The 27,987-nt window shown below is 49.5% G+C and overlaps 1 protein-coding gene across 3 annotated transcripts in view; it reads right to left on the reverse strand.

Annotated features, from left to right (window-relative positions):
• LOC137432927 (uncharacterized protein C05D11.1) overlaps positions 1-27,987 on the reverse strand; it is a 199,295-nt gene that overhangs the window by 103,988 nt on the left and 67,320 nt on the right. For all 3 annotated transcript variants that reach the window (XR_010985599.2, XM_068125243.2, XM_068125244.2), the window contains one exon: positions 3,187-3,289. Coding sequence is in view for 2 of the 3 variants with exons in the window: in XM_068125243.2 (XP_067981344.2) it covers positions 3,187-3,289 (103 nt within the window). In the remaining variant the exon portion in view is untranslated. The remainder of the gene's footprint in view (positions 1-3,186; positions 3,290-27,987) is intronic.

Genomic DNA, 27,987 nt, shown 5'->3' on the forward strand with positions numbered 1-27,987 from the left:
GCGTCCTCACTCCGGCTTGGTTGGTAGGGGGTGTTGGGAGGGCATGAGGCCTTCCCAACGAGCCGCCATCGAACATGTGCTCGACGGGGTTACCAAATAGGGGCTCCCTGTCAGCTCCTCGTCAAGGGCGGAGCCCGGTAACCCCCGCACCCAATGGAAGCGGCGGACCGGTCCCATCTGGGGCGGAGCCAACCAGCCGAGGGCGTGTCACTCCCCGCTGAGCATGCGCAGGAAGAGGGAGGTGACGTCAGATGCGCGCTGAGCTTGGAGCAAGCAAGACGTACCCTCCGAGCGCTGTGAGGCCTCCCCGCATCTCTGGACTGGACCGTGCTTTATCCTGTCCCCGAGCCAAGGTGCACCTTGTGCTATCGACTACCTGTCCCTTCCTGCCATCAATCCCTGTGTAAGTCAGCCTTGTTCCGTTTGTCTGTGGTCTGTCTGGGTTAAGATAAGACGGTATTTAAGTGCCTATCTCTTCTGTGTCTTTACCTCACTACCGTGTAATCTACCCCCTTTTCTCCACCACTGTAATTATACCCTCCTCCGGAGGTCTTGAGAACTGTACCCTTGCGTCGTTTCATCTATCCCAGTCGTTGTGTCCTTTCCATCATTGATTTAGCATAGCGCGATTTGGTCAACGTCTGGGTGGAATCGGGGTCTAGTCGGGGAATAACTGTTCGGTTCGCGGTCATACCAACCGCTCGGTCAAAAATAACATCCAAACCGCGTCCGTAACAATATATATATATATATATATATATATATATATATATATATATATATATATATATATATATATATATATATATATATATGTATATATATATATGTATATACATACGTATATATATATCTATCTATATATAAAGGAGGAGTGTCTGTGTGTCTGTCTGGATGTATATATGCATACATACATACATACTTACATACATACATATATACACACACACACGGGTACTCGGCATTGCTCAGGAGGTTGTGGGGTTGGAGGTACCCGGCGCTCCCCGGCTGAGTGAACTTTTATTTGTGGGGGTTTCGGGACTTGTTGGACATTGAAAGGGATGTCAAGGCCAACCTGTGGTAGCTTAAAACCTTGCCCAGATTCTAAAGAACCTACACCCAAAAGTTAGAGCCTCGAGGTGCTACGGTTCAACTGTAAATGAGTAATGCACTGATGCACAAGCCAACACAGAAGCAAACACACAAAGAAACACCCAAACATTTGAAAATATTTATAAAGAAATGATGAAAACTTCAAAATTCATTTTACATTAAAAATAAAAAAATTTAAAAACTTTACAGTGTGGCACAGCAAGGCAAAATATGGTGAAAGTTTGTCCCACAATTAATTTTCAGGTGTACAGTGTGTCCCAGAGAACATATCATTTTGTGGAAATGTCACCAGTTTAAACTACCCACAGAAGGTGGGCTGAGATGGGAGGGTGTGAGTGCTGAAGCAAGTGTGTGATAATGCACCAAACATATTGTTACGGACACGGCTAAAGATGTTGCTTGACCGAGCGGAATGGCCGCCGTGTTCGCACAGTTTACCCGATTACCCCGAACTCACCCGATTCCACTCGAACGTTGGCCAAATCGCGCTACGCTAAATCAATGATGGAAAGGACACAACGACTGGGATAAATGAAACGACGCAAGGGGTACAGTTCTCAAGACCTCCGGAGGAGGATATAATTAGTGGTGGAGAAAAGGGGTAGATTACAAGGTAGAGTGAGGTAAAAGACACAGAAGAGATAGGCACTTAGATACAATCTTATCTATCCCAGACAGACCACAGACAAACGGAACAAGACTGACTTACACAGGGATTGATGGCAGGGAAGGACAGGCAGTCGATAGCACAAGGTGCACCTTGGCTCAGGGACAGGATAAAGCACGGTCCAGTCCAGAGATGCGGGGAGGTGTCACAGCGCTCGGAGGTGGCGTCCTTCTCTCTCCAAGCTCAGCGCACATCTGACGTCACCTCCCTCTTCCTGCGCATGCTCAGCGGGGAGTCACACGCCCTCGGCTGGTTGGCTCCGCCCCAGATGGGAACGGTCCGCCGCTTCTATTGGGTGCGGGGGTTACCGGGCTCCGCCCTTGACGAGGAGCTGACAGCGAGCCCCTACGTGGTAACCCCGTCGAGCACATGTTCGATGGCGGCTCGTTGGAAAGGCCTGGTGCCCTCCCAACACCCCCTACCAACCAAGCCGGAGTGAGGACGCGCACTCCCCGCGCGCGCCCGCCGCTGCTGTTGTTGTTGTTGTTGTTGTTGTTGTTGTTGCTGAACCGTGAGGAAGAGCTGCGGGGAGGTATTGGGAGGTCCTAAACTTCCTAACGGTGCCATACAATCACATTCTGGTGCAACGAAGAGTCAGAATTAATGGAAACGAGTCCTTAACTGACATAGACTAAGAATAACTAGCAAGATGTCCTATAGTTGTCTTACATGAGATGCGGTGAACCTGGGTGCGACATTTAATGGGGGAAATAGGGGGAGGTCGGGTCTACAGAGTGTTGTTTACAGAAAATGGGACTAGGGAATGGGGGATTGGGGATAGTTGGGAAGTATTGAGGAAATAGGGGAATATTTACAAGCGGATATGGATGGATGCAAATCCCATATCCGCAACAATATTATTTTTTATTTTTAAACAGGGTCGAAGGCTCAAAGAGCTGTCACACAAATTACACAGACACATGCAGAGACACAATACAACATATAGGACTTAACATCAGTCATTTTGAGCTTGTGACCTTGGGGGAAGCTGAATAACTTCCCAGGGCACTCTGGGTACCGTCTACGTCATTTTCTGAGGATAGTTTTCTCTTTGCAGTTAGCTGCTCAATTCAGAACAACCCACCCCACCTTGTCTGCTCTCCTCCCTATCCAATGGAATATCAACTCGCAGTGTTTCCATGCTCTATTCTCTAAATGCTGAGAGTGAAGCGAGTCTTTGGTATGACTCGACCAGTGTAAGAAACAAATGGCCAATCTACCAGACGTAGATTGGATGCTTTTTCATGATGTCACCGTTTTATATTTTTAAGAAAAAGGAAAGTTGGAAAGGATGGTAGTTTCCATTTGATACCTTGATAATGCAATTTTCTCACAACTATACCAAACTTCTGCAATATTAAAATGTAAAAAAAGATGAGGCACCTCAACAGATGATGCAAACTTACGTGATTTATTGTTTCTTGAATTTGCCTGTGGATTACGGTCTGCATGCGTTGCATGTCCAGCACATCAGTCCCATTTGAAATCCTCTCCAATGTGTCGAAGACTCTGTCATGTCACAACAACAAGCAATTACACTCCAAAGCCACAGATGCAATGATCAATGCAAGATCATCATCAAAAAGTATCTATTTTTATAACTGAATACATGTGTGTGTGTGTGTGTGTCAAGTCGTAGATTCTTTATTGACAATTCTCTGTTATGACAGCCGACTGCATGTCCCAACGTGAGGTAAACCCCGCCGGGAACGCGAATAGAGCGGCGTGCAGGGAGTGTTGAGATTCGTGCGGAGGCACGAGGGTGCGCGCCAAGACGGGGGGGGCGGCGTGGCGTCATCGCGTTAAGATGGTTGTGCCAGGTCGATCGGCGATCTCTGAATTTAAATCGGATTTTTGTCATGTGTGTTGTGAAATTAAACGTCTATCCGAGAATCCTGGCAATGTTCGTTTTATTAAAATGTGGTACAAACCTGCGTTTCCGCCGTGCGGCTCCGTGGAAGTTAGAGTAGAGTTATTGTGTTTTTAGGCAAGAGCCGAGCGAGCCGCGAGTCACGGGTGTGCTGTATGAGGTTGCTCGGAGGATGTGTGCCCAAATGCATTGTGGGTCATTGCGACTTTGCTGAATATCGGACGCTGGATGTCGGACGTTCATGCGCGCGTGGAATGTGTAGTTTCAAGCGGAGTGCTCGAATTGCAGATATAAACTTGAAAAACATTAATTATATAATCATAGCGGCGCCTGAATTTTAATAAACATGCTTCAGTTTGTGTTTAAAATGAGGTCATGCTGGACAATTGTATACGTGTGCTTTTTTCGAGGCTGGTCGTAAAACCACGCCCACATGCGCGTGTTTTTGCGTAATGCTAGTAGAATGACATGAACCTATCGTTAACCATATATATTTTGTTTTAATCACAGCAACGCATGACTCTGTATAAACATGCTTTGAATTACTCATGTACACAAACCCATAAAATATATGGGTTTGTTTGGCTAAGCATACACTCTCCTCTTTGTGAGTTACATTTCTGTTTTCTCGGAGCCCAGAGAAACATTTGGTCCGAATGATAAGGAAGGGCTGACTCCCCCGAATGATAACGGTGGGAGGGACTCTTGCCAGTCGCTTTGTTCTCTCGGAGATTTTCTGATAATCGTATTCGTATATAAGTGAATGAGAATCAATGCGTTTTCAGGAAGGCTTGACTTGGCATGTTCTTGCTGTAGCTTGCTGTAGACGTCTGTCTCCTCCGGATCTGTATAAGTTGGCTTTAATAAAAAACTGCGTCATTTTCAGGCTATTTGTGGACTTCTTCACCAAACGAAGAGCTGATTCTTCACAAATGGTACCAGGAGTGGGGTGTCAACAGACGCGGAGGACGGGAAGCGGAGCCCGGGCGACAGAAGGAAGGCTGCTCGAGGCCGGGACGCTGGCACTCTAATTTGATTAAGGTGAGCAATTGTTTTATACCAGAGGGCTATCTTTCCAAATTTGTACCTTGCTTCTTCGAACGGGTTCAGTCCGCTTCCCTGTCATCCGCGCTGTCTGCACTCGAACAGAATTGTAAGTAAAGGCTCATTTAGGCCTCAGAATGACGTGGTTTTGTTAAAGCCAGGATAAACAAGTAAGGATAAACAAGTAAGGACTTAACAGTAAGCTTAAAGTTACAGTTAGCACCAGGAGGGGAAAGTGAGGTCGGACAGCCGTAAAGGTTGAGCCAGGCCAAGAACTTTCCAGGAAGGATCAGCCCAGAGCAATAAGATGGGAAGCAAGCTAACGAAAGAAAGGGAACCCCTTAAGGGAACCCCGGCATCTTTCATGTTTAAGAGGCATCATTTTGCCGCGGTAAGACCATTAAAGGACTGGGCTGTGTTAACTAAAGATTTAAGTAGTCCCTGGCCAGAGGAGGGATCGTTTGCACTTGACAAGTTGGAAGTGTTGTACGGAGCTTTGGATAAGCTACAAAGGGAAAAGAAACACTTCCCACCCGATTACTGGAAAGTGTATGGCTGGTGGGAAAAGGAAGGAATGAAGCGACTGGCAGCCTCAAGACAGGCTAGCTTGGCAGGGGAAGTACTGAAGCTTCAGGGCCAAAAGAAACAAGCTGACAGGGTTCAGCAGGACAAAACAATTAAGGAGGTAGTTAAGCTAGCAAATCAGCGGCTAATGCCGCTCGTCCATAATCCGGACCAAGACCCCGCGACAGGGGAGGTAGCCACCATGCCTCTACCCCCCCAAGCCCTGAGCCCTGTCCCCGGGCTACAGGCGCCACCTCTCCCACCCCCGCCCCTGTTCCCCCAGGGGTTAGACCCCAGAAAACTAGACCAGCCGCCCCTCAGGTTCACCTTAGCCCGGGCAATCCTTTTAGAGGACAAGAAATTAATGGGGCGGACAGCGGGTTCGCGGCCCCAGAAGGGCTAGGAGTATTGTATTGTACCCCTCAGTGGAAGGGCTCACGGAATCGGAGAACTCACAGCCTACAATCGAGATGTGTCCCTTTAAAAAAAACCATTTGAAAGAACCAGATTTGGCGGCTATGCAGGAGCGGGTGAGAACCTTGCTGGCTGAACAGCCCGGTCACGTACCGGAACTTATGCGTTTGTGGATACAAAATACAGGCGCAGATTGGCGGGACGTCTGCCACATGGGAGAGGCTGTATTGCCAGCGCGGGTGTGGGACCAGGCCAAAGTACACGCACGCTGGCCGAATGTAGCACCAACCCCGGCCCAGACCCTCGACGATTGGGGGGCCCTGGTCGACCTGTTGTTGGCCGGGGTACACATCGCACTAAGGCTAACCGACCAATTAGATGAAGCGGCCGAGCAGTGGGACATGGGCGACGATAAGAAGGCCGATGTAAAGGACGACATGTTGCAAATGATTGCCCAGGAATCCATAAGGGCCCCCTCCCCAAAAACTGGAACATACAAGGGCCCCCTCCACAGCCGCAGAATTGGGCCGTGCAAAAGGACCCCCCACCCCCCCCAAGACCTGAGCTCAGTCCCGGGGCTCTAGGCAACACCCCAACACCCCCGCCCTGCCTTCCCTTTTTCACCTCAACCCACCCCCCGTCCAACCCGTCCCAAAAAAAATAAAAATCCTTTTCCTTGAATGAGAGACGTAACATGAATGAGCAAAGACTGTTTGGGAGTGGCTGGAGAAAGGCATGATTTGAGTCGATCTGAGTTTCGCGCGAAGAATGGGAGACTCACTCGTATATGAATGAGGAATGAATGTATATTGGGTATTTGTCTGTATGACATATGCAAAGCAGAGGGTTTCGGTGTGAAGCTTTGTAAGTGATCTGCTCGACGTGCGGGAAATTCAGGCCGGGAATGTCCATTTTAGCGTCTATCCGAGAGAACAGGCGAGGTCCTGAACTGAGTCCGGATTTTCATCTGTTTGGGAGTTGTTTGGGAAGCGAATTGATATAAATCGGGTCAGGAAAGCACCCGGAGTGCCCTTGTCGATCTACTGTTGATATGAAGCGGTTTCTTGGAGATGGTTGCAGGATGGGCTGTTTTTTTTTTCTTTCGAACGTTCATGTCAGACGAGCCATGTCGGAATAGTGGCCGGCTGCGACATATATGCCAGGCAATGTCACAGGACGAATACGTTATTTAAGATGGATTTATAAGATGGATAGATGGATGAATTTATTTAAGATGGCTAAAATAAACGATTTCAAGACAGAGTAATTAATTTCCGGAGCCAAGTTCCAACAGGAAGTCTTGTTCATACAGTAAGGTACAGTGCGGAGTGGCGGCTGGAAGGTGCATCGAGGCATTTGTGTTGATCGATGCGGACACAGATTTAGTATGCTGGTAAGGTTAAGTTATTAAAATTGGAAATTCAATAATTTGAGCAGAAATGTCACGTTTCAACAGAACGCTGATCCGAGGAAGGAGGACGGTTGAGGTTTCAACTGTCGGTATGTGGTGTGGCTTGTGCCAAGGTGTGGGCGCGAGGAGGTGTGTTGATGAAGCGTTGTGCGAACGAGGAGGGATGTGCGAAAGGTGCACCAGGTAGAGAGGTGATGCATTGTGAAGCACGCCTCGTACGGAAGTTCCTGGACGGATTGTGACGGTTGTTGGATTCGTAGGAGCTAGCATTTTGCGATGTAGAGCCTCAATAAGGGTCATTTGTCTGTCTGGATGTGGTTCTTGCAGGGAATGACGCCGGACTTGTATTATTTGCGGAAAAATAAAGCGCTGGTTACCCCAATTCGAAGTTTGACCTTTTAAAGTTTAGTTTAAAGTTAATTCTAGTTGAAACTCTCGCTGATTCGATTTGAGAGTTGAGATGATTGATTTTTTATTAATTTTATAATTTTATTTTTATTGATGTTGGAAACAGGTAATGGGATGCTGAGAGAAGGATTGAATTTATTTTGAATTGGACTGGATTAAATGGGATTGAATTTAAAAATTGAATATTGGATAAAATTGGATCCACTTGAAAAAAAGTGGATTAGGAAATTGGAGAAAAGGTGTTCTATGGGGCTATGGATTGGATGAATTGAGTCTATGGGGTGGAGACCTGTGGACCAGGCGTTCCCAGGAGACTTGTGGACCAGGTGTTCCACCAGAGGAAAAAGACCAGGTGTTCGTGGAGCACTTCACCTGCAAGAACGCCTTGGAACCAAGGTGGAAGGGACCAGTCCAGGTGTTGCTGACTACACCAACGGCAGTCTTTTGCGAGGGCAAGACTTCGTGGATCCACGCCACGCACTGTAAGTTGGCCATACAAGCACCAGACACTACACCACAGCAACCACAGTAAGGATGGGCCTAATCATAGGTACAATACTATTGATAGCGACAGCAGCTAGGGGAAACTCCGATTCCAATAGATGCGAAAACGAAACCCGACACCTCACCGTAACATGGGGACAGAGAGTATCACTACCATGTTTCGAACAGAAAGCCCTGCACACAAATTGGGTGAACATAAATTGGCTAGCACTGTCGGCAGGGCCTGGACGCGTTGGCATGGTACTACAAAAGCAACGAGAGTTCCGGGAAGACGGGCAAGCTAGCATTAAGACCTTGGCCCAACCAGGATACCAATGGGGAACCCCTGATTTTAAGCTACAAACACGCACACGCCTAGGGAAAGACATGACCATGCAGGTCCGGTGCAGCGTCTGGACCCCTGGCGCGGCCGGTGGCGAAAGGAACTACATACCATGCATCGAATACATACTCACGCCGCAACCCCAGGATAAGGCCCCAAAGAGGGGGGAAAACACATATTGGAAAGTGGCCAGGGAGGTGGCAACAATTCAAAATAGGACACACTGCTGGTCGTGCATGCACTTTCCCCAAGCAGGCACCACAGGAATACACATGATAGTGCTACCTCTGTCCCTCAATGACCTCTGCTCACAACCTATCGATTCCCCATGTTTAGTCACCACGCTGGAAAGAGAAGGGGTTGACAACGGCAAGAGTTGCAATCGACAATTTAATTATCGCCCGTCAATGATTGCCCATGTGGCCGAGAGGCCTGCCCCCGTCTGGGTCAAACCACAGAAAGGGAAGGTCTGCCTCCAGGGTTCCGGCCACTTGCGTATGGGAGAATCAGAATGCGCCTACACTCTCCCCGGGAAGCTGGGACAAGGGAGCTCGGGGATTACATTACGAATAGTACTGCAAGATAAACACAACCACAACATAACGGCTATAACATTCTCTAGGGGGGTTAGTAGGATTAATGGGGTGGTAAAGGGACTCCAGTGCTTATCCACCCACCTGGTCCCACCCCATGGGACAATGTTTATATGCGGCGACAAGGCTTACCCCTATTTACCAAATAATTGGGGGGGCACATGTTATCTGGGTTCAGTCCTTCCTGACGTTGAGATACTGGATGAGCTAGACCCAAAGTCCTTGGACAGGCGTTATAAGAGGTCAGTCATGAACGAAGATGGAACCACTAAACTACACGGGAGTCTATGGGAAAAGGTGTTTGGTTTCTTCTTCCCAGGAGCGGGCACAGTCATGGATAGTTTCCGAATAGACAAATTGGCTTTGACCCTAGAAAAGGTGGCAAACGACACCGCTACGGCTCATGACATACTATTGGACACGGTAATTCACATGCGTACAATGGTGATGCAGAATCGGGTGGCTTTGGACATGCTCCTGGCAGAGAAAGGAGGGGTATGCGGAATTATAGAGGGAAAATGTTGCACTTACATACCCGATCCATCTGAAGGAGTGTCAGCCGCAATAGTGAGACTAAGGGAAACTAGCCACGCCCTGACGATCGATCGGATCGCGCGCGAAAATTCTTATACATTTAGCTGGCTCACTGACAGGTTCCAGGGATGGACGGGCACCATAGTGAAGTGGTTATTGACCGCACTGGCTGTGATAATCGGGGTAGTAATTTGGGGGGCACTAATGAAATCTCTAGTCCTCCTCTGTATGAGAAAGTATTTTACAGGATGGAAAGTGAAAAAGCCGCCGACAACGACTATGGCTCTGACCACAGAGGCCGTCGACCTGAACGGGTCCTTCAACAAGGCAGTTGCGACCGGCGCTCCAGAAAATTGCATTGAATTTTGTAATGACTGTGATACTTGTGCGGATCCCATGTGGGAACTGGCTGCTGCCTGTAACGGTGTATGTGATGACTGTGATACTTGTGCTATAAACCCCTTGCGTGTACTGGCTAACGCTGCTTATGTATTACAAGCTGACAGCTGCACGCCCCCTTCCGACCCAACTATGGATCTGATTGCGACACTGGGTCTGGCGGTCGAGGGACCCGACGCGGATGTCCTAGACCCGCAAGCCGACCAGGCGCCCATGGGAGACTTTGACATAAAGGAAGTTCCTCTCTTTGCTTCATATGTATTAAGTTCAAATGCTTCAAGTGAATCGGATTTTTACGCTCTGTACCCGGACCAGGAAATTGAGACACAAGATACTGACAATACTATGTATTCCCCAGAACAGCAGCACGTGAGGGACCTCATGGGCATGATCGTTGATTAACTTCGAAGATCTGCAAGGACTGAGTCTGCAAAGGGTGGGGGGAGCAAGTTCCGCAGGGGAGGTGACGGGCCCTCTGGCGGAGCAGAACCTCATCTGGACCAGACGCCTTCGTTGTGGATCCGAAACGTTAATGGACTTTCATGTTCTGAGCCCTCAGGTTCCAAGCACGCACCGCACGACACGCTCGCCAAATCGCCAGGCGAAGCGCTTTGGGCGCACGATATGCCCTTGGGAGATACCCGCATTACAATTATTTTTTCAATACCCGCATTACACAATTATTTTTCAATAAAGCCCGATGTGGCACGTTGTCTCTTAAGATACTTTGTCTCGACGAGACAAGAGGAAGGAATGTCAAGTCGTAGATTCTTTATTGACAATTCTCTGTTATGACAGCCGACTGCATGTCCCAACGTGAGGTAAACCCCGCCGGGAACGCGAATAGAGCGGCGTGCAGGGAGTGTTGAGATTCGTGCGGAGGCACGAGGGTGCGCGCCAAGACGGGGGGGGCGGCGTGGCGTCATCGCGTTAAGATGGTTGTGCCAGGTCGATCGGCGATCTCTGAATTTAAATCGGATTTTTGTCATGTGTGTTGTGAAATTAAACGTCTATCCGAGAATCCTGGCAATGTTCGTTTTATTAAAATGTGGTACAAACCTGCGTTTCCGCCGTGCGGCTCCGTGGAAGTTAGAGTAGAGTTATTGTGTTTTTAGGCAAGAGCCGAGCGAGCCGCGAGTCACGGGTGTGCTGTATGAGGTTGCTCGGAGGATGTGTGCCCAAATGCATTGTGGGTCATTGCGACTTTGCTGAATATCGGACGCTGGATGTCGGACGTTCATGCGCGCGTGGAATGTGTAGTTTCAAGCGGAGTGCTCGAATTGCAGATATAAACTTGAAAAACATTAATTATATAATCATAGCGGCGCCTGAATTTTAATAAACATGCTTCAGTTTGTGTTTAAAATGAGGTCATGCTGGACAATTGTATACGTGTGCTTTTTTCGAGGCTGGTCGTAAAACCACGCCCACATGCGCGTGTTTTTGCGTAATGCTAGTAGAATGACATGAACCTATCGTTAACCATATATATTTTGTTTTAATCACAGCAACGCATGACTCTGTATAAACATGCTTTGAATTACTCATGTACACAAACCCATAAAATATATGGGTTTGTTTGGCTAAGCATACACTCTCCTCTTTGTGAGTTACATTTCTGTTTTCTCGGAGCCCAGAGAAACATTTGGTCCGAATGATAAGGAAGGGCTGACTCCCCCGAATGATAACGGTGGGAGGGACTCTTGCCAGTCGCTTTGTTCTCTCGGAGATTTTCTGATAATCGTATTCGTATATAAGTGAATGAGAATCAATGCGTTTTCAGGAAGGCTTGACTTGGCATGTTCTTGCTGTAGCTTGCTGTAGACGTCTGTCTCCTCCGGATCTGTATAAGTTGGCTTTAATAAAAAACTGCGTCATTTTCAGGCTATTTGTGGACTTCTTCACCAAACGAAGAGCTGATTCTTCACATGTGTGTATGTATGTATGTATGTATGTATGTATATATATATATATATATATATATATATATATATATATATATATATATATATATATATATATATATATATATATATATATATATATATATATAGTTGTGGTTTTGGAATAAAGGATAATTCCCCCTCGTAGGTAGACGCACCACAACATGAAGCCTCATGATAGTTCAGTTATTTCTTAGTGAATGTAAGCGTAGTCCTGTCCTGTGTTAGTTTTGCGTTGAGCAGGCCCGTGAGTAGGGCGGGTCTTTTGGCGATAGCATGCCACGTGGCAGGCTTGAACAAGTCGAGCGAGGCCGAAGGGAGGAGCTGCAGGAGGAGTGGCCGGTAAGCAACGAACCGCCAATCAGGGCTCGAGGGGAGTGGCTAACCACGACGATGAGAGGTGGGGTTTGGAACATTCAAGTGAAACTCCGGGGTGGGGCCATAAAACCCTGCTCCGAACCCATCCCCCCCCCCCCCCCCCCCCCCGGGATGAGTCAGAGCCGGAGAGTATCGTGAGTTCAAGTGCTGAGTTACAGCTCCCTGTGAGACGAGAGTTCCCTGTGAGAGTGAGTGGAGTTGAGCTTGAGAACGCCCCGCAGAACGAGTGCATTGAATTGCCGGTGATCGAGATTGTACACGAACTTGCCCCATGCCCTGCGCTGTATTAACCACGCGCTCGAGAGGACGACCCGTGCCGGGCCACAGACGCGCGATTTCCTCCTGCCTGCCTTCGCCTGTATACGTGCCGTGAACATCCGAAAGCCACGCCGGGCGAGCTGCCCCGGAGCGACTGACGGCAAAGCGCGTTTGGCGCGCGAACTTCTTCTCTTCTTCTCCCCGTGTGCGTGAGTGGGCCCTGTGTCTGGGTATAAGTTAAGATCGATTAAGCTTCTGCTCTGCAGCCCCTTTCCTTCATCCTGATCATTGTAAATAATAATAAATTGTGTTATTCCTCTGATTTGACCGTTCTCGTCCCTTCCATCCATTGGCTTCGCATGGTACGAATAGAAACGCTCGAATCAGGTTCCATAAAAGTAACAGCACGAGTCACGTGATACGCATACCGCCCGGGCTTACTCGATTAAGCGTGGCTTGTGCGAGGTTCGGTCCCCGCTTTCGTGGCAGCGTGGGTTAAAGGTACGTGCGAAGTTGTCCTGATACCCTTTTTCACGCTTGCTCGGGAAGTGGCGATTCGGCCTCGCGGACCCGAAGACCAAGGGGGAAAAAGGGGTTTAACCCCCCCTTTGTAACGGGAACGGGCTTTGGGAGATCCGCAACAATATATATATATATATATACAGTCACGTGAAAAAGTAAGTACACCCCATGTAAAGTTTTGACTTTTTCAACATATTTCAACATGCAGCTATTTGATCTTCATTTCAACAATATTGATAGATAAAGGTGACAAGTACAAATACATTCAAAGTACACCGCCCCATGCCAAATAATTAAATATGCTGCAGCGCGGCATTGCCGGGGCGCCTCCGGCGCCCGGCAATACCGCAGTGCAGCTCATTGAGGCTGCATTGGGAGGGAGAGGTGTACACTAATTGATTGATTAATTGTATAATTAAAATCAATAAAAGATTATCACAAAATATTTTCATAATCAATTGGCTAATCGCATAACTAAACCACTAGTGCTTCATCCGAAGATGTATCTTTTAGAAATTTTATTAAATAAGTCATTTATAAAAAATTAAATAATTAATTGATTACTCAATAAATAATTAATCGATTAATCAATAAATAATTAATAGATGAAATGATTAATCAATAAATCAAAAATATCCTTGATAGCCACATCACTTGGTCACTCATGTCCAAATATTAGCTTCCCAGCTCAAAAGGTGCCTGAGATATTGGCCAAATGAGAAAGAAAATAAATAAATGATTAATAATGAAATTAAATAAATAATAATCATTAAAAAATTAAATTATTAATCAATTCGGTCAGAGAACACATAAACTACCACTATTTCATCAGAATCTGTAACTTTAAAAAAAAAAAATTTTTGGTCATTAATCAAATAATTAAATAATTAATCGATTAATTGATTAATTAATAAATCAAAAATATCCTTTGCAGCCAAATCACCTGGTCATTGGCATGTCCAAATATCAGCTTCCTAACTCAAAAGGTGCCTGAGTTAATGGTCAGAAGAGAAAGGAAATTTGATTAATTAAATAAGTACTTAATTAATCGCTAATAATTAAATAACTCCTCAATTTATTGATTAATCAAAAAAAAATAATACCGTTTTTGACAAAGGACTTGCTCACTATTGTGCCGAAATTTCAGCTTCCTAGCTCAAAGGATGGCTGAGATATCGTCCGGACAAACAAACAAGAAAGAAAACAAACAAGAAAGAAACCAGAGTGAAAACTGAGTACTCTCTTTCAGCGTGCGTCACGGCCGAGCCCCCTTTGGTGCCCGGCAATGACGATTTGCAATGCCTGGAGATGGCATAGGAAAGGAGCGGTGTACAATATAATAAAACAAATATCATGAAACATTTACATTTTGTAGTCCATTGTATAATTTAAATAAACATAAATGCAAATTTCACATGTGGAAAAAGTAAGTACACCCCTACATTTATCACTACATCAAATACCTAAAATTAGAATCAGGTGCAGCAGCTCAGGAGCAAATGATTAGAACATCGTTGGAGAGGATCTTGGAGGAACCTGTCTTATTTCAACCTCAGACATTTAGTTTGGTTTGCTATTTGTTGTTGAAGTGTGCGGTGTCACCATGCCGAGACCAAAAGAGCTCTCTGAGGCCTTCAGGAAGAAGGTTATAGATGCCTACGAGTCTGGGAAGGGATTTAAAAAGATCTCCAAACAATTTGAAATCAATCATTCGACTGTCCGGAAGATCATCTACAAGTGGAGAAGATTCCAAACAACTGCCAACTTGATCAGACTAGACCGCCCCAGCAAGTTCAGCCCGAGAGCAGACCACAAGATGCTGAAAGAAGTCTCGAAGAACCACAGAATGTCATCTCAGGACCTTCAGGTAGCTCTTGCCACTGTTGATGTGCAAAGTGCACGAGTCTACCATGAGAAAGAGGCTGCACAAATTTGATCTGCATGGGAGGTGTGCCAGGAGGAAACCTTTGCTGTCCAGAAAGAACATCAGGGCAAGACTAAAGTTTGCCAATGAACACCTAGGCAAAGACCAGCACTTCTGGAACAATGTGCTCTGGACAGATGAGTCAAAGGTAGAGCTATTTGGCCACAGTACCAGAAGACATGTTTGGTGAAAACCAAAGACAGCATTTGACCACAAGAACCTGATACCAACTGCAAAGGATGGTGGTGGAAATATTATGGTTTGGGGCAGCTTTGCTGCATCAGGGCCTGGGCAGCTCACCATCATATAATCCACTAATGAATTCTTAATTGTACCAGAGGGTGCTTGAGGATAATGTGAGGCCATCTGTCGGAAAGTTGAAGCTCAACCGAAGGTGAACCTTGCAACATGACAATGACCTTAAACATACCAGTAAATCCACCAAGGAATGGCTGAAAAGAAAGAAATGGAGGGTTCTGGAATGGCCAAGTCAAAGCCCGGATCTAAATCCCATCGAGATGTTGTGGGGGGATTTGAAACGAGCTGTGCATGCAAGAAACCCCTCAAACATTGCACAGCTGAAATAATTCTGCATGGAGGAGTGGGCAAAAATTTCTCCCAGTCGATGTCAGAGACTGGTAGACAGTTATAAGAAACGCCTACTTGAGGTCGTTTCTGCCAAAGGGGGCAATACCACCTATTAGAGCCAAGGGTGTACTTACTTTTTCCACATACAAAATTTGCATTTATGTTTATTTAAATTATACCATGGACTACAAAATGTAAATGTTTCATGATATTTGTTATATTATATCACCTTTATCTTTCAATATTGTTGAAATGAAGATCAAATAGCTGTATGTTGAAATATGTTGAAAAAGTCAAAACTTTACATGGGGTGTACTTACTTTTTCATGTGACTGTATGTATGTGTTCAGTTATAAAATCTTTAGAATATGTGTTATATATAAATATAACTATATATATATACAGTATATATACTATATATTGTTACAGACGCGGTTTTGGATGTTAGTTTACCGAGCGGTTTGGTATGACCGCGTCTGCACAGTTTACCCGATTCCACTCGAACGTTGGCCAAATCGCGCTATGCTAAATCAATTAAGGAAAGGACACAACGGCTGGGATTAAATGACACGACACAAGGGGTACAGTTCTCAAGACCTCCGGAGGAGGTTATAATATTTGTATGCAGAACGTTTTAGATTACACGGACAAGAGGTACAGCATAGGAAGGTGGGCACTTAAACACGGTCTTATATTAGCCCCGACAGACCACAGATAAACGGGACAAGACTGACTCACACAGGGATTGATGGCAAGGAAGGGCAGAATCGATGGCTCAAGGTGCACCTTGGCTCAGGGACAGGATCCACACGGTCCGGTCCAGATATTCGGGGAGGTATCGTCGCGCTGGAGGTGGCGTCTGTTTCTCCTCAAGCTGGGGGCGCATCTGACGTCACCTCCGGTAAGTGGCTGCGTATATCCAGCGGGGAGTGACACGCCCTCGGCTCGTTAGCTCCGCCCCAGATGGAATCGGCCCGCCGCTTCTTATTGTGTGCGGGGGGGTTACCGGGCTCCGCCCTTGACGAGGAGCTGACAGTCAACCCCTTCGTGGTAACCCCGTCGGAGCACATGGGCAATGGCGGCTAACCAAGCCGGAGTGAGGACGCCCACTCCCCGCGCCGTCGCCGCGCCGCCCCCCGCTGTTGTTGTAGTTGTTGTTGTAGTTCCATGAGATGATGGGAGGATGCGGAGACGAGATTGTGGGGAGTTATTGGGAGGTCCTAAACTTACTACTGGTGCCATACAATCACATTCTGGTGCAACGAAGTCATCATTAATGGAAACGAGTCCTTAACTGACATAGACTAAGAATAACTAGCAAGATGTCCGAAAGTTGTCTACGTGAGATGCGGTGGACCTGGGTACGACATTTAATGGGGGAAAAAGGGGAAGGTCGGTTCTACAGAGTGTTGTTTACAGACAATGGGACTTGGGAATGGGGGATTGGGGATAGTTGGGGAGTATTGGGGAAATAGGGGAATATTTACAAGCGGATATGGATGGAGGCCAAATCCCATATCCGCAACATTGCACCCTTCTCTACCTCGGGGCGTCCCGACCCGATAAATCTTTACCTACTTTAGTGTGGCACTCAGATGTAGTTCCCTCTACTATTAACTCTACCCTGAGTGTGACAGTTTTACAGATGTTCACAAATGAGTAAATATGTCCCCCTGCGACGTTGCACCCTTCTCCTCACAGAAACACACCCACAGGATAACCGAATCGCGGAAAGAATCCTCAAACTAAACATACAGCCGGTAGGGAGCATTATTTACACAAGACTACGCTGATATTTACACTACGATCCAGGACCTGTTTTTGGAGGAACACATGCAGATGTTATGCATAGAGAGAGCACGCATGCCAGCATCGATACACCAACCCACGAGTGCTCTGTGGCCTTACGGCCTTTAATAATGTGCAGAGCACCCCTTCCAAGCACCAAAAGCACCACCCCATCATGTACAGTCAGCACCATCCGGTGCACCAATAAAGTGTTCAACAATCAGCGGTGGTGTCGCAGCCGGCCGATGTTCTGCCGCTGGTCTTGCCTTGGAGCCCACTTGGTGTTCTGGCTTCCTTAGAAATAAAGAAAGGCGCCAACCGCGTCCATTTCTAAATTGTGGCCGTCAGGGGGCCAACTATTAGTGGTTCACCTGTATGGCATAGGTGCCACGTTGACCCATAGGTCCATCCACGGGTGGTGCTTGCCCGCAAGAGAACTGCGGTCCATGGTGGGCGGCCACAAAAATTGCGGTCCATATGGTGTATCGATCCCGGCAGCAAGCAGCGAAAGTGCAGGCCCACAACTGCGGAGCCAGCACCTCTCTCTCCTCTCTCTCTGCCCCAAAGCCAGATCCACGGAGGTGGGAGACAAAAGAAGAAGACAAGTGAGTAAGGTGGTAAGGGCGCAAAAGTGCACGCAACATTAGGTAATGCACACTAGGGGCACATGGGAACCAGGTGAGACAGGTACGTTCCTACCGTACGCCCCCCCCCCCCCGCCACCAGGTAACCTACATTGCCCCCCCTTACCCCTTACTGTATCCACACAACACAACACTACCCATAAACATCTACTTTACAAATCAACAAACGTCCCTACTGTCTTCCCCGTTCCTCCCATAAACCAAATTCGTCTTCTCTCCCTCCTAACCAATCAAATTTGCCATTTCCAACTCTCATCAAAATTTGCCATCACCACTTCAACATCAAAATTTGCCATCACCAATTCATCATCAGTCCCTCCTAAGGAGGGAGAGATGGAATCACCCCAATGTCTCATCCACGTCGTGATGCGTCTCACCAATCCACACAGCAATTCTCATTTCCTGCACACAGAACAAAGAAAACACAGGTGTGGAGTCATCATCATCACCTCAGGTAAGTGGCTGCGTATGGTGCGACAGGTTCATCAATCCTAACTATTTCCTAAATGACTTTAACAACTTTACATTACCCGGGGTCTTTCTCCTGCCAAACCATTGGCCCTCTTACACTATGGGTTCTAAAAACCAATTCCCATTGCCCAAACTGTGGTGCTTTTCAATTTGGGGTCTCACTCCCCCGATTCATCTCCCGGTGCCCTCGCACAATTTCTGGGCCGCGACGTGTAGCTCTCCCCGCAGGTCTACCCACCTGCACACCTCCACCACTGCAGTTGCCTCCGAGCTTACCTGCTCCTTACCCTAACCTAACTACCTGGGGAAGGCCCTCTGGCGCTCTCCCCACTCAGTGCCCTCTCTGGCACTGGCTACCCGGGTCCGTCCTCCGGATCCTCGGGCCCCACTGACACTAACGGCTCCCAGAGCCCACCTGCGGCCTCACCTGGCCGACATCCTCACAGTGGTGGAGTGCCCAACCAACTACACACACTAACAGGCTACACGCCCAGCCATTTCCACAACACTAATGCACCCATCCAAAGACCATTCTTTCACCCGCACCACAGATGCCAATATCCAACCACAATTTACCTGTACCCTCTACCTAACACTTACACTACCCGCCCCGGGTATCCGTGATGGGGGTCCACTCTTCCCCCATTCACACCTTCGCACCATGCACACCACTCCGTACCACTTACTCCAACTCTCTCCACACCACTCATTCTCTGCTCCATATATTCCACACACCTGTACTTGCACACCTGTGCTCTCACACCTGGTGCCACCTGCACCCTTCTCTCCCCAAGCGCATTCGCGCTGATCCACAACACTCACTACTCATACACTGCTCCACACACCTGTCCAGTTGCACACCTGTGCAATCACACCTGTGCAATTCTCACACACACGGCATCATCTCAGCTAACTACTCCCTTCTGAAACTTGCGCTTCCCAGTCGTCCCTTTAAACTATTGCGCTCCCACGTCATTATCATCCACACTAATCTACCTGCGTCCCCACTACAGGTATCAGTCACTAACTAAACTTAACGTTACCTAATGTCATCTTCGCTAGATCCCTATCAATATCCTAACCCACCCGGGCTAGTTTTCACTGCCATACACCCCATAAACTATAGCGCATTTGCCCCACCATGGGAAGGGTGGCAGGGATGCCACCCTTACCCACCGGGCCCATCGCTCATCAATCCCCCAGTCCTCTGGCACTAATAAGCCCCCCTTATTCAGAGGTACTGGGTCCCGCCTCGGCATCTAAAGCCGAGGCAATCCACGGGGGCGCCTGCTCGCCGGTGTAAGGCCTTATCCGGTCGGCGTGGACGATCCGAGGGAGGGCTCGTGGCCCCATTTTGATCTTAATGACCACGTCACAGATTTGCGACAGGACGACTCCTGGGCCTTGCCAGGGGGAGGTGAGTTTTGGGCACCTTCCCTTCCGCCTCCGGGGATTAAAGAACCAAATCTTCATCCCCGGAGCGTATTGACTCCCCTGGCTCCGGTCGTCGTACCTGCGCTTCATCTATTCCCCCGCCAGATGGAGTTGGCGGCGGGCGAAGGCATGGACTAGCTCCATGCCTTCCTCTAGGTGACGTGCGTACCCCTCCCTCGGCGGGTTAACCACTGTGTCTGGCACGGGACCGCATAGCAAGTCGGCGGGAGCCCGTAACTCCCGCCCATACATAAGCAACGCTGGACTGCATGCGGTGGCCCCGTGCTGGCTGGTTCGGTAGGCCATAAGCAAATAAGGGAGATGTTCGTCCCAGTCATCCTGACGGGTGGCGGTGAACAGTGCCAGTTGTTGGATTAGAGTTCGGTTGAATCTCTCCACCATCCCGTCAGATTGAGGTCTTAAAGGCGTTGTTCTGGTTTTCCGAATTGACAGGAGACTGCACACATCTTTTAGCAATTTGCTCTCAAAATTTCATCCCTGGTCGGTGTGCAACTCCTGTGGAATCCCATGCCGGCACACAAATCCTTCCACGAAGGCCTGCGCTACCACCCCTGCTTCTTGGTTGGGGAGGGCGTAGGCCTCCGGCCACTTGGTGAAGTAGTCCATCACAACGAGGATGTACTTATTACCTAGGCGGGTGCGGGGTAGTGGGCCTAGGATATCCATGGCCACCCGCTCTAGGGGGGCCCCCACCTGGTGTAATTGAAGGGGGGCCCTCATCCTCCGTGCTGGTCCCTTTTTGGCAGTACAGGCGTCGCATCTCCGACACCAGTCCTGTATGTCGCGCCCCATATTCACCCAATAAAACCTCCGGCGTACCTGCGATGTCGTCTTTGTCCTGCCCAAATGGCCGCCGGGGCGGGTACCATGCACCTGTTGCAATATATCGGTCTTAAATTTATTTGGGACTACCACCAGCCAGGAAGTTTTATCAGAGGGAACCTCCACCCACTTGCGATACAAGATGTTATCCTTCAATTCCAGGGTTTTCCACTGAGCCCAATATGCCTTGGTCTGCGCCCCGAGGGGGGTGACCTCTTCCCCCTTTGGTCTTTGCCCCAATTTGACCCAATTGAACACTGGCCCCAGGACAGGATCCTCCTGCTGGGCCGTGCTCCATGCCAAAGTTCCGAATTCCTCATCTGCGGTTAGTGGCAAAATTGGCCCTCTCACCCGGGTTGCCCGGACAACGAGGGTCGGGTCCGAATCGCCCAATTGTTCCCTCTCCTCGTGTCTCGCACAAAATTTGCAGTTTTCCCCCAGACAAGGACGCCGAGAGAGTGCGTCCGCATTACCATGGGCCTTCCCGGCCCTATGGGCCACATCAAAATCGTACTGCTGCAACTTTTCCAACCACCTTGCAATTTGGCCCTCTGGTTCCTTGAACCGAAGGAGCCATTGCAAGGAGGAATGGTCAGTTCTAACCAAAAATTTCCGCCCGTACAAGTACGGGTGGAAATGGTTCATGGCAGCCAGCATAGCCAATAACTCTTTGCGAGTGACGCAATAATTTCGCTCGGGCCTACTTAAGGCCCGACTATAGTAACCAATCACTCTCTCCACGCCCTCCTGTGTCTGAGACAAAACTGCGCCCAATCCTTCCTGGCTCGCATCCGTGTCCAGGGTAAATGCCCCGTTGCTAGTGGGGTAAGCTAGAAGGGGTGCGGATGTTAGACACCCCTTCAATTTTTGGAAGGCCTCGTGGCACTCCCGTGTCCAATTAAATCGCGTCCCCTTCTCCGTAAGCCGGTGGAGGGGACGGGCCAACTCCGCAAATTTCGCCACAAAGCGCCGGTAGTAGGAGCAGAGTCCCAAAAATCCCCGCACCTCTTTGATGGTACGTGGTGCGGGCCACTCCTCTACCGCTTTAATTTTGTCTGGGTCCGTTTTTACCCCCTCGCGGCCGATCACGTGACCTAGATAGGCCACCTCCCTTGCAAACAAAGTGCACTTACTCGGGTTCAGCTTCAACCCTGCCTGTCTGAGGCACCCGAACACCTGGTCCAAATTAGCTACTGCCTGGGGGAATGTTTGGGCATGTACTAGGACGTCATCCAGGTACACCAGGCATGATTGCCATGGCATGCCGCCTAGTACATGCTCCATCAATCTTTCAAAGGTGGCGGGGGCGTTACACAAACCAAACGGCATCACAGTAAACTGATACAGTCCCTTACCTGTGGAGAATGCCGTTTTCTCCTTCCCTGCCCTATCCATTTCCACCTGCCAATACCCACTCTTGAGGTCCAAAGTCGAGAACCAATTTGAGCCCGCAACGGCATCGAGGGTGTCATCAATTCTTGGCAGGGGATATGAGTCCTTGAGTGTCACGTTGTTTAGCTGGCGATAGTCCACGCAGAACCGCGTGGTCCCATCCTTCTTTTTGACCAGCACAACAGGTGACATCCAAGGACTTCCCGAGGGCTCGATCACGCCTGCGTCGAGCATTTTTTCAACCTGCTCGTCAGCTTCCGCCCTCTTGCTCCAAGGGAGCCGTCGGGTGGCCTGACGAATAGGCCGGGCCTCACCGGTGTGGATCTGATGTTTCACCAGGCCCGTACGTCCAATATTCTCGGTGGACAGGGAGAAGAGGTCCAAATGGGACCCAACCAGTTTGTGTAAGGCCTCCCTCTGGGTACCTCCCAACTCTACGCTACTACGATTTACCATCTCGCAAATGGGATCGGGCCAATTCCTACTTCTTATTGAAGGCTCCCCCCGGGGTCGGCTCGGCTGGACGTTCTCGCCCCTCACTGTCGCGACTTCCTCAACTGGGGTGCAGCCAGCTACCCTCGTGCCCCTTACTATAGTGCGTGGTTCTGTACTCATATTTATTACTCGGACGGCCACTACCGGTCCGTCCATTTTTACAAGGGTGCGGCCCACGATTAAACCCGGTATGGACTGCGCTGCCACCGGTTCGACCAGGCCGCAGGACTCCTGCCATGTTGGGCGAGCTGCCCACCGGGCCGGCACTATCGCCTCGGCCCTTGGGGGGATGGTCACGGCCTCGGAAGCCTCCAGCTCCGCTCTCTCGGCCGTGCTCACTCCCCCTAACGGCAGCTCTTCTACTCCCACCTGCAGGATCCCCCGGCACAAGTCGATTTTACAACCGCTGGCAGTCAACAAATCCAACCCTATTAAACATGGGTCGCACACCTCCGCCACCCAAACATCTATCTCCCTCCTTACCGACCCTAACTTGAGGGTCACAGAACCACGCCCTATGATCGGGGCCGTTACCCCGGTAGCAAGTTGCAAACTATAATTTTGCAGGCGCTGGATCTTATCCCAGCCACCTGCACTCAAATCAAGGACCACAGGGCTGATGATCGTGGCGCTAGCTCCTGTGTCTACTACGGCGTCTACCCCCACGCCGGCAATTTTGCATCTGATTGTCAGGCTACCGGTTCCAATTTGGCCACAATAAATAACCTGTCGCGTCAATGAGGGCTCTTCTCCATCCTCTTCTGCCGAACACCGCCCTACGTGCCCGACACCTTCTAGTTTCCCGGGGTCTGGCGGGGGGGTGTCTGGGGTCGGCTAACCCGCTCCCCCCTGGGCGGAGTTGAGGACCTCAACCGCCGGGGATCATCCCGGCGCGTGGCTCGACAGTGCCGCGCCAGGTGACCCAGACGGTTGCAGGTATAGCACCTCACCTGATAAGGTGCTTGTCTCCGGAATTCCAAATTTCCCCCCCTGTAGGTCCGAATTGGATTACCCGCTCGTGGTCCACCGCGGGCCACCTGCCATGGTCCAGGTCCCGCCAGGCGCTGGTCCACCAGCCTCCGGACCATGCCCGCCAGGTCAGGACTCACGTCGGGGGCGGGCCCCCGAAGGGGTCCGCCCTCCATCGGGGGTCCCACCTGGCGGACCGCCATTGCGAGACGCTCGCCCCCCCGGGCCAGGGGCCTCGCTGCTTCCCAACGGGCCGCAGCGTCAGCCGCCTGGCTCAGAGTCTGCGGGCGCCACATGGCGAGCTGTTGCCGGAGCTCAATATCCGGGAGGGCCTGGATAAAATGGTCCAGCGCCAGGCTTTCCCGGGAATCCGCTGCCATGCTAGCATGTGCGATCCCCACTGCGCGGCGAATGTCGTGGGCAAGTTCCCCGATGGCTTCCTGGGGCTTGCGTTTTCGCAGCGCGAGCTGAGCTTTAACAAGCTCGCTCTGCTGTTCAATGCCGAATCGATTAATTAGGGCGTCGCGGAGGGCTGGCAGGGTGAGAGCACCCGCTGGTAATGCCGTCAGCACCTCCGCCGCCGTGCCGCGCAATGCGGCCACCAGGTGTACTCCACCTTCGTCCTCACCCCAACCGTTGCCCTTACACACACAGTCGAACTGCGCCAGGTACGCGCGTAGATCACTCTTGCCGTCATACGGCGCGAGTGGGACCTTGTGGGACCACCTCGTATGCGAGTCGTTGCCCGCCTGCCGGACCCCGTGCGTCGCCCCTTGCGGGGTCAGCGCAGGGCCGAACCGGCCGGGCCCCCACAGTACATTACCCCCAAGGGGCTCTCGTGCCTCCCCGGTCCCTCTAACAACTACCCCCGTTGGTGTCGATGCATGGGTCACACTTCCGCAACCCGCTACCCATTCCATACCACCACAACCTTGCTCACCCACACCTCGCACCTCTCGTTCCATACCCTCCAGACCAGCCATACACCTCACTCTTGGCCTCTCACGAACATCCGGGTCTATCTCGACCCCCAAGCTTATTAAATCACCTGGCGCATCATACGCACGACCATATTGGTCACCACTTACACCGGGTCCTCTTTCTCTTCGCTTCTCCTCCATCACCTGCGAATCCCTCATCCGGTTAATGAGCACATCATCACGATCCGAACACAGACTTTGGACCAATTCTTTTACTTCCTCCTCTTTTATCTCTTTCTTATCCTCTCTCCGTCGCTTCTTAATTTCGCTCACCCCTTCTTCCACTTCTTCTAATTTCTGCTTCACCTCTTTTATTCCCCGGTACGTCTCCTCAAGCTCGTCCTCCAAGGCTACCTTGACCGTTTCCATGTGCGTCCTCACCTGCCGGTCCTTCGTCTCCATTACCTTTATCACCTCGTCCAACCTCGTTGTCAGTCCCTCACGTACCATCTGACATTCCCTCTTCGTCGCTACCAAGTCATTTTTTAGGTCATTTTGTGTCGCTTTTAACCCTCCTATTACCGCTGTGTTCTTCTTTACCTGGTCCGTTAGTTCTTTTTGTCCCTCTGTCAGTTGTTCTACTTCCTGCGTCAGGTCCTCTATGCCCCCTTGTAACTTTACAGTCCCCTTTCTCACCTCCTTCTCCATGTGCTCCTTACAGTGCCTCACCTCCTCGCGCACTCCTCCGACCTCCTCACTCACACCTCTTCTGATCTCTTCTCCCATCACTTGCATCTCCTGCCCAGATGCCACCCTCATCTGCTCCATTTCCTCCCTGTGAGCATCCAGTTTGGTTTCTACCCCCATTCTGACCTCCTCTATCTGCTGCCCCATTTGTTTAACTTCCCTTTCCGCTTGGTCCCTCATGTCCCTCAATTTGCCTTCCATACTGTTTTCTAACCCCTCTAACCCATTTTTCACTCCCTCTATCTGATTCTCCTGGGCAGCCATTCTATTTTCCACCCCCATTAACCCATGTTTCACCCCTTCTATCCCATTGTCTAACCCCTCTAATTTCTTGTCTAATCCCTCACCGGTACCCCTCGCTTCGTCCCTCATTGCCCCCATTTGGCCCTCTAATTGCTCACTATCAGCCCTCATTCCCACAATTTGGTTTCCCAACCGCTCACTATCAGCCCTCATTCCCACAATTTGGTCTCCCATTCGTTCCATAAGGGCCCTCATTTGCAGGAGGAAAAGGTTCGAATCCACCAGCGGCGCTACCACGGTCGCGGGCGTGGTCGCCGTGGCCATGTGCGAGGCGCCATTTTGTGCGTCTGCTACCCTCACTGCTTCGCTCTCCTCATGTCCCTCATTTTGGTCCTGGATCGACCCTGCCTCACTCTCCTCTACCGGAACCCAGCCGTCTTGGTCTGCCATAGCGCGACTTTCAAAATTCGGGTTTTTTTTTTTTTTTTTTTGTAAAACACAATCAAATTTCCCCGTTATAATTTCGAGCGCGTGAAACGCGCTCCGGATCGAATCCCACTTCCCGACACCAAATGTTACAGACGCGGTTTTGGATGTTAGTTTACCGAGCGGTTTGGTATGACCGCGTCTGCACAGTTTACCCGATTCCACTCGAACGTTGGCCAAATCGCGCTATGCTAAATCAATTAAGGAAAGGACACAACGGCTGGGATTAAATGACACGACACCAGGGGTACACTTCTCAAGACCTCCGGAGGAGGTTATAATATTTGTATGCAGAACGTTTTAGATTACACGGACAAGAGGTACAGCATAGGAAGGTGGGCACTTAAACACGGTCTTATATTAGCCTCGACAGACCACAGATAAACGGGACAAGACTGACTCACACAGGGATTGATGGCAAGGAAGGGCAGAATCGATGGCTCAGGGTGCACCTTGGCTCAGGGACAGGATCCACACGGTCCGGTCCAGATATTCGGGGAGGTATCGTCGCGCTGGAGGTGGCGTCTGTTTCTCCTCAAGCTGGGGGCGCATCTGACGTCACCTCCGGTAAGTGGCTGCGTATATCCAGCGGGGAGTGACACGCCCTCGGCTCGTTAGCTCCGCCCCAGATGGAATCGGCCCGCCGCTTCTTATTGGGTGCGGGGGGGTTACCGGGCTCCGCCCTTGACGAGGAGCTGACAGTCAGCCCCTTCGTGGTAACCCCGTCGGAGCACATGGGCAATGGCGGCTAACCAAGCCGGAGTGAGGACGCCCACTCCCCGCGCCGTCGCCGCGCCGCCCCCCGCTGTTGTTGTAGTTGTTGTTGTAGTTCCATGAGATGATGGGAGGATGCGGAGACGAGATTGTGGGGAGGTATTGGGAGGTCCTAAACTTACTACTGGTGCCATACAATCACATTCTGGTGCAACGAAGAGTCATCATTAATGGAAACGAGTCCTTAACTGACATAGACTAAGAATAACTAGCAAGATGTCCGAAAGTTGTCTACGTGAGATGCGGTGGACCTGGGTACGACATTTAATGGGGGAAAAAGGGGAAGGTCGGTTCTACAGAGTGTTGTTTACAGACAATGGGACTAGGGAATGGGGGATTGGGGATAGTTGGGGAGTATTGGGGAAATAGGGGAATATTTACAAGCGGATATGGATGGAGGCCAAATCCCATATCCGCAACAATATATATACGCCTCCGGCGCCCGGCAATACCGCAGTGCAGCATATTTAATTATTTGGCATGGGGCGGTGTACTTTGAATGTATTTGTACTTGTCACCTTTATCTATCAATATTGTTGAAATGAAGATCAAATAGCTGCATGTTGAAATATGTTGAAAAAGTCAAAACTTTACATGGGGTGTACTTACTTTTTCACGTGACTGTATATATATATATATATTGTTGCGGATCTCCCAAAGCCCGTTCCCGTTACAAAGGGGGGGTTAAACCCCTTTTTCCCCCTTGGTCTTCGGGTCCGCGAGGCCGAATCGCCACTTCCCGAGCAAGCGTGAAAAAGGGTATCAGGACAACTTCGCACGTCGTCCTCTATATATATATATATACAGTGGGACCTCTAAATCCGAATTTAATTCGTTCCAGCAGCAGTTCGGATTGGGAAAAGTTCGGAATTAGAAACTATTTTCCTCATAAGAAATAATGGAAAGTGAATTAATCCGTTCCTGGACCCCAAAAACCCATTATCAAGACACTGTTAACTGCAAATACACATGATTCAAGGTAAAATAAGATGAGTAAATGCCCTAAATATCAAATAATAATAATAATAATAAAAACAAGAAATAAATGTACTAACATGAAAATATCTGCATTTACCTTAGTGGAGAGTTCTGATGGTGCATGTGGAAGCTGGAGAGGAGGAAGGAGGGAGAGGGTTTTATTGCTTGGAAGGTGAGGCACCTTCCAAGCTAACATCAGATGACTGTGCTTCTGGTGTTTGCTCTCTTTGTCTCTTAACACCACTTGTAGAGGGTTGGGGTTCACTAGGCTTGCTTTCTTTAGAGAACCACCTCTCCAAAGTTGCCTGGTGTTGGCGACTTTTCTTAATTTTTCTGAAGTGGTCAAT

This window comes from Myxine glutinosa, chromosome 8 (genome assembly GCF_964187855.1).
Source record: "Myxine glutinosa chromosome 8, kmMyxGlut1.1, whole genome shotgun sequence".
Classification (NCBI taxonomy): Eukaryota; Metazoa; Chordata; class Myxini; order Myxiniformes; family Myxinidae; genus Myxine; species Myxine glutinosa.